This window comes from Cucurbita pepo, chromosome 5, assembly GCF_057944985.1.
Source record: "Cucurbita pepo subsp. pepo isolate OVF chromosome 5, ASM5794498v1, whole genome shotgun sequence".
In the NCBI taxonomy this organism is placed as follows: domain Eukaryota; kingdom Viridiplantae; phylum Streptophyta; class Magnoliopsida; order Cucurbitales; family Cucurbitaceae; genus Cucurbita; species Cucurbita pepo.
Window position 1 is genome coordinate 16433766 of NC_141802.1, and position 7309 is coordinate 16441074.

The 7309-nt window shown below is 35.8% G+C and overlaps 1 protein-coding gene across 1 annotated transcript; it reads left to right on the plus strand.

The window, feature by feature from the left end:
* Nucleotides 1-2469: 2469 nt before the first annotated feature.
* On the plus strand, nucleotides 2470-5421 carry LOC111794549 (la-related protein 6C). Its single transcript, XM_023676581.2, has 10 exons — nucleotides 2470-3182; nucleotides 3638-3719; nucleotides 3822-3916; nucleotides 4008-4079; nucleotides 4163-4242; nucleotides 4340-4418; nucleotides 4506-4553; nucleotides 4640-4708; nucleotides 4793-4924; nucleotides 5009-5421. The coding sequence occupies exons 1-10, from the start codon at nucleotides 2832-2834 to the stop codon at nucleotides 5249-5251; spliced, it is 1251 nt and encodes a 416-aa protein (XP_023532349.2). The 5' UTR covers nucleotides 2470-2831; the 3' UTR covers nucleotides 5252-5421.
* The last annotated feature ends 1888 nt before the right edge of the window (nucleotides 5422-7309 follow it).

Consider the following 7309-nt stretch of genomic DNA (forward strand, 5'->3'; position numbering starts at 1 on the left):
AAAATAATAATAATAATAATAATAATAATAATAATAATAATAATTGTGGTTGTGTTATGAAATTTGTGTGTCCTTGTGACATGGAAATGTGGGTAAGTGTGTGTAGTTTGGTGCTCACATGGAGAACAAATTCCAATTTGAGATTCCTATGTTCATACATAATCATATCTCTTATATCTCTTCAATTGGTCGGATGTTATTTGGATACATATGAGGATCGAATATTCCTTTGCATCTTAAAATTTAAGGTTTTTTTGTTTTTTCTTCCTGAATATAAAAAATGTAAAAATGTTAATTTATCGATTCTTTCCTATAAAATTCTAACTTTTAGGAATTTTATTTTCGAGAGGATGTCGATTTAAAAAATAGTAAAACTTTAGAAAAACTATCCGCCCTAAAAAGGGTATTTTGGTCATTTTAAAACATATTTAGAAAAACTATCAACCCTAAAAAGGGTATTTTGGTCATTTTCACCCAAAGTTGTTTAATTAGGGGGTTAAGGTAGAGGAAAGAAATAAGGAAGATAGACAAAGGAAAGTTGGAAAAGAGGGTATCCATCAATTTTTCTCTAATTCGGTAAACTGTGAGGATATTCAATCTCGACATTTGAGTCGTTCAAAATTGTAAGAGCCCAATATGACTAAGACGCTCATGCAAGGACAAATAATGTAAGTAAGAGATTTCAATGACCCCGTAAAATTTGGATCTTATAGGGATCCAATGCCTTTAGATAAGGTATGGAAAGGAAACAACCGGTCAAAGGAACAAAAAGATAATTTTTGAGGCTTATCGGACCTCTTACTTCGAGATTCAGCTTTCTACACAGAAATTGTGAAAAATCCTTTCAAGAATAACCTATCAAAATTTTGGAATCTAATTTCAAAGAAAATCTCGTAGTTCGGAAGGAAATCCAAAACTAAAAACTCGAAATTCTTACATCTCGATCTTCCTCATTTCTTTATGAATTTGAACAACCCAAATGTTCAGCTTGAATGTCCCGAGTAAGTTTTGTGAAGGAAGTGTGAATGAAATCAGTCTCTAAATTGTCGAATCAACTAGAATACCTTTTCTTTCCCGTGCCTCAAAAAAATTTAAGTTCAATCGTTGACCATAAACTTTTCAAGTTGATTGTTGAATTTGGCTAAACCAATTTGAACCCAATAGAACTAATCCAACCGTGACGTAAACTTGAACTCGTGACTCGAATAGGCTTGAATCATCATACTAAATGGACTTGAATCAAGTCATCTCATTATGTTTCTTTTCTTCTTTAGCGACAAAAAAATCAATTGAACCCATTAAAGCCCATCATGAACTTAATAAAAAATCAAAAGATTGTAGCGTTGTTGTGTACAACAAAGTCTGAGGCAAGAATCCATGATGATCGGTGAGAGGAGCTCTAGATTGTCGACCTGTCGAGTAGATCTTATGAGGATGCGCTGAGAAGTTGCATCTATGATGACTATTGTCGCTAGGGCCAAATCCTCAACGCATGAACCTGACAAAGAGTTGATGTCGAAGTCGCAATTGAGACCCGGATTGATGATCTAAATAACTCGAATAAAGTTCACAATCCAACCCTTTATTTTCGAAGTTCTCGTGTTGTTTTTTTTTAATCCAACCCAAATAAAGAAAATGTAAACCAACCCAATCAAGTTAGGTTAGGTAGTCCGAATTGATCGAATTATCGACTTATATAAATACCCTCTAAAAGGCCCAAACCTTAGTGGCTTATAAAAATGAAATAATTGGGCCTAATAAATTAATTGGGCCTAATAAATTAATTGGGCTTTGGATAGTCCATACTCATCAAAATTTCCATTTTCACTTTACGAGTTTATTATGATCTTTGTTCCATCTCCTTCGTTATTCAAATATATGTACTATAATAATTATAATATTTTATTATAACAAAATTAAAATTAAATATTTAACTAGCAAAATATAAAATATAAATTTTGAGCTCTGTGCCGTTCACCACTACATAAGCCGTCGAGGAAGAAAACTCTTTAAGGTCCACCACTACATAAGCCGCTGAGGAAGAAAACTCTTTGAGCTCCCCTTCATTCGTTGCTAAGCCAAGGTTCTAGGTGTCCGAGTCAGCCAACGCTTTTTCGAAGAATTCTGCATCTATGGACATACGGCTTGGCAAGCCTTCCCTTTCCGCCAGAGCTTCATGGGCGTTGTCCCGTTCCAGTCCTAACTAAATCATAAAACAAGTTAAGCGTTCTATCTATCATCTCAGTTCATCCCATTCGTTCGCTCTGAGAGTTAGATTGCCTTTTTATAATTATCCCCAAATATTTTTTAAACGGGTTAAATTGATTTGATTTAGTTATGGGGTTATAGATCATATGTTTTTGTTAATCAAATCTTCTATGAAGAATATTTAAATTTTGTAATTCAAACCGTGAAAAAAAAAAAAATAATAATAATAATAATTGTAGGCCACGTTTTAGGGAGACCGTAAAAGAAACATTGGCGTTGAAGCAGAGAGGAGACGACAAGGAAGAAAGGAGGGAAGTTCTTGGTGAGAAATGGCAAAATGGAGAGCCACTTGGGCGAAATTCCCACCTCGAAATCCTCAGTCAAACTCAAATCCAACGGCCCTTTGTCACAAAATCCTACCCTCCTTTCAATCCACCCCCAGATGCATATATTTGGGCGCGAAATCTGCGTCGATTTGCAGATTTCAGTTACTAAACTTCAGGCTAAATCTTACGCGCGCGCGCACACACACACACACACACACACTGAGATTTCCATAACCCTTATGCGTTCCAAACTCTTCTTCGGATTAACGCAAGTGGAAGAGGGGAATCGGAGAAGATATGGCGGAAGCGAATCCGGAAAAGAAGGTGAATCAGAACCCTGAAATGGAGGTCGTCAAACAAGCTGTTAATGGCGATGCTGGTGTTGGTAGTAGTACCAGCAATGGTGATCTTTCCTTCAAATTCAATGCCCAAGCGCCTGAGTTCTTCCCTAGATCGCAAACTCAGATGCCTGTTACCGGCTATTTTCATCCTTATTTCCATTTTCTTGGTGGGGCTCCTGCTACTTCCGACTGGTTCTTTATTGGCGATCAAGAACCCACCTATTTGATCCCTAATCCCACCATTCCCCTCCCTAATTTCTCTAAGAGTCCCCGTTCTGATGATATTCACCAAAAACTCGTCAAACAGGTAACCTTGTTTCATTCTGTTCTTGATTCCTTTTTTGTCTCGATTTCTCTTATATTTCATCGTTTGATTCCATAATCCTGCTTCCTGTTCTGTGTTCATCTGAATGATCAATCACCTAACCATGATTATATGTATGCTTCTTGCTTTTTGGTAAATATATGATAGTCCTTTAGAACTCTGTATTTGGATGATCAATGTGCCATGCTCGTAACTAGTTCATGTTATCATTTTGTCTGTCACATCAAGATTATCTATAATAATGTTCTTAAGGTACACTTCTTTTCCATTAGTTTTCTCCTTGGATTCCTTCATAACATTTTTGATTTCTCTTTCTTTATGCTTTGAACTTAAAGGGTTTGATATGCATAAGTTCTTCTCTATGACTATAATCCCATATATGTTGTTCATAGTTGGAACATCAGTTCAGCATCTTATGAATGATTTCAATTTTACAGGTAGAATATCAGTTCAGTGACATGAGTCTTCTTGCAAATGAATCTCTTGCAAAAAGCATTAGCAAAGATCCTGATGGTTATGGTATAATCTTTGGAAGTCTATCACCTGGATGTGTCAATTCAAATTTTCGATATGTTCTTAACTGAATTATGATTTGTCTTTCTTTCATTTCCCTTTATGAAGTTCCAATTTCTGTTATTTCGTCCACCAAAAAAGTGAAGTCCCTCTCAACCAACAACAATTTGATAGTTCAAGCTCTCCGCTCCTCTTCAAAGCTTGTAAGTTCTTAAGTTAAGCACTCAATTTTCCACTCTTTCTGGAAAAATAAGAACTCTTGATTTAATGTGATTCATATCTGATCTTCTGAAGGTTGTTAGTGCTGATGGGAAGAAAGTTAAGCGTAAGCATCCCTTTACGGACAAGGACAAAGAGGAATTGCTGGTAAGATCAGCCATTGTACAAATGATGCAGAACATTTATCTTTAGCTGAGTAAGGTGTAATGTTTTTGTTCATTGATTTGCAGTCCCGCACGGTCGTTGTGGAGAATTTGCCCGACAATCACTCACACCACAACCTTGAGAAGATATTTAGCGTCATTGGGAGGTAGTTTCATTAACATCATCACTCAGTCTTATTCCTTGTTCTATTAGATGTTTAAACTGTCTTCACTGAGCTTCATTCATTGATGATATCTGACCAGTGTGAAGACTGTCCGAATCTGCCATCCCCCAGAGTCGAATCCGTGCTGCTCTAAAGGTGAATTGTTCATCAGTAACAAGGTATTGTGAATCATCCTTTACTATAATGTATATCCAAGGCACTTCTCCTTAAAATCCTTTTCTCATTGTTACTTCATTTGTTTGAAGCTTCATGCACTTGTGGAATACGAGACCGCAGAGTTGGCTGAAAGAGCGGTATGCATCTATTGTACGCTATAGGTGATCGAGTTACTTGTATTCAATCTTTTTATTGTCTTTTCCACGTTTTTTGTGCCTGCTAGGCTGAGAAGTTAAATGATGAGAGAAACTGGAGGAAAGGGCTCCGAGTAAGGCTATTGCTCAGACGCTCGGTAAGTGTAATAAGATGATGTGCCTGTATTTTCATTATTTACATGCTCCTGCTTAGTTCAACTCTAATTATTATTTCTGGATAGCCGAAATCGGTTCTGAAGACTCGAAAGTCCGATTTTGATTGTATTCTGGATGAAGATGATTCACCATCTACTGTATCCACTGAACAAGAGTCCTCTCATCCAAATATCACTGAACTGATAAACGATTGCAGTGTACGTATTTCGTTTCTAAAACTTATTCGTCCTTGCTTCAATGGTTTGTAATTCTCAAATGACATGAAATATCTGGTTTACTAGTCCGAGGAGAACTCTACATCAGCTAAGAAGGGTTGGGGACGAGGCTGTGGGAAGGGTCGTGGACGAATTCATAGCCATCTCGATCGTAGCTGTAGCTTGCCGGCGGCAGCAATGCAATCAAGTAGTCAGGTTGTTTGTGAAGCATCTTCCAAACTCACTACGAAGAGTCCGAGAATGCCTGATGGGACGAAAGGGTTCACCATGGGACGAGGCAAGCCATTGAGCTCTAAACCTGTATTTTGAATGAATAGAGAAATGTAGGGAAACCTTTCTTTGGTTGTTGTTAATTAGGGTGGAAAAAACTGACTATTTTGCTGCTACCTATGCTTGTGTCTTTTTTTTGGTAATAATGGATATGTTTGATAGGATTTTGGTTTATATAATGTGGCGCTGCCCATCATTCTATTTTTCTAGCCCTTATATTTTTCAAAGTGCAGATATGATATCATGAATTCAGGATGAAGGATTCTTTGTGTGTTGATTGTTGACGGGTCACAATTGCACTCGTTCGAGACTTAACTTAGCTATTGATGACACAATAGTGTATGATTTAGTTTTAGGTTCGAGACTTAACTTAGCTATTGATGACACAATAGTGTATGATTTAGTTTCAGGTTCGAGACTTAACTTAGCTATTGATGACACAAATAATGTAGGATTTACTTTCAGGTTCCAAACTTAACTTAGCTATTGATGACACAATAGTGTATGATTTAGTTTCAGGTTCGAGACTTAACTTAGCTATTGATGACACAATAGTGTATGATTTAGTTTTAGGTTCGAGACTTAACTTAGCTATTGATGACACAATAGTGTATGATTTAGTTTTAGGTTCGAGACTTAACTTAGCTATTGATGACACAATAGTGTATGATTTAGTTTTAGGTTCGAGACTTAACTTAGCTATTGATGACACAATAGTGTATGATTTAGTTTCAGGTTCCAAACTTAACTTAGCTATTGATGACACAATAGTGTATGATTTAGTTTCAGGTTCGAGACTTAACTTAGCTATTGATAACACAATAGTATGATTTAGTTTTAGGTTCGAGACTTAACTTAGCTATTGATGACACAATAGTGTATGATTTAGTTTCAGGTTCGAGACTTAACTTAGCTATTGATGACACAAATAATGTATGATTTAGTTTCCTTGTAAATATGTTGAGACTTAACTTAGCTATTGATAACACAATAGTGTATGATTTAGTTTCAGGTTCGAGATTTAACTTAGCTATTGATGACACAAATAATGTATGATTTAGTTTCCTTGTAATATGTTCGAGACTTAACTTAGCTATTGATGACACATATAGTGTATGATTTAGTTTCCTTGTAAATATGTTTTGAAAAATGAAGTGAAAGAAAACTTTGGAAAAAACGTTTTGAAAACAGTTTAAGAAAGTAGTGTTATATGTAGCAATATGTCGATGACCTATATAAATTTGAATGGTTCGCCGTAATTTCTGGACTCTCGGGAACTTATCTAAAAACTACTTTTGTTAGTTTCCTATTTTACCTAAATAAATTTGAATGGTTCGTTGCATTCTCAGGACTCTCGGGAACTTATTCAATAACTACTTTTGTTCATTTCTTATTTGACCTAAATAAATTTGAATGGTTCACCGTATTCTCAGGACTCTCGGGAACTCTCAATAACTACTTTTGTTCGTTTCCTATTTTAGCTAAATAAATTTGAATGGTTCGCCGTATTCTCAGGACTCTCGGGAACTGATCCAATAACTACTTTTGTTCGTTTCCTATTTTATCAAAATAAATTTGTATGGTTCACCGTATTCTCGGGACTCGGGAACTTATCTAAAAACTACTTTTGTTTGTTTCTTATTTTATCAAAATAAATTTGAATGGTTCGCCGCATTCTCAGGACTCTCGGGAACTTATCCAATAACTACTTTTGTTCGTTTCCTATTTTACCTAAATAAATTTGAATGGTTCACTGTATTCTCAGGACTCTCGGGAACTTATCCAATAACTACTTTTGTTCGTTTCCTATTTTACATAAATAAATTTGAATGGTTCATTGTATTCTCAGGACTCTCGGGAACTTTCTCAATAACTACTTTTGTTCATTTCCTGTTTTACCTAAATAAATTTGAATGGTTCGCCGTATTCTCAGGACTCTCGAGAACTGATCCAATAACTACTTTTGTTCGTTTCCTATTTTATCAAAATAAATTTGAATGGTTCACCGTATTCTCAGGACTCTCGGGAACTTATCCAAAAACTACTTTTGTTCGTTTCCTAATAAATTTGAATGGTTATTCTCAAGACTCTCGGGAA

Bases quoted from the DNA above. Each gene is read 5' to 3' on its own strand.
- LOC111794549 (XM_023676581.2), top strand. From the start codon at position 2,832: ATGGCGGAAGCGAATCCGGAAAAGAAGGTGAATCAGAACCCTGAAATG. The intron at 4,419-4,505 runs GTATTGTGAATC...ATTTGTTTGAAG, and splicing joins AATTGTTCATCAGTAACAAG to CTTCATGCACTTGTGGAATA. The intron at 4,925-5,008 runs GTACGTATTTCG...CTGGTTTACTAG, and splicing joins AACTGATAAACGATTGCAGT to TCCGAGGAGAACTCTACATC.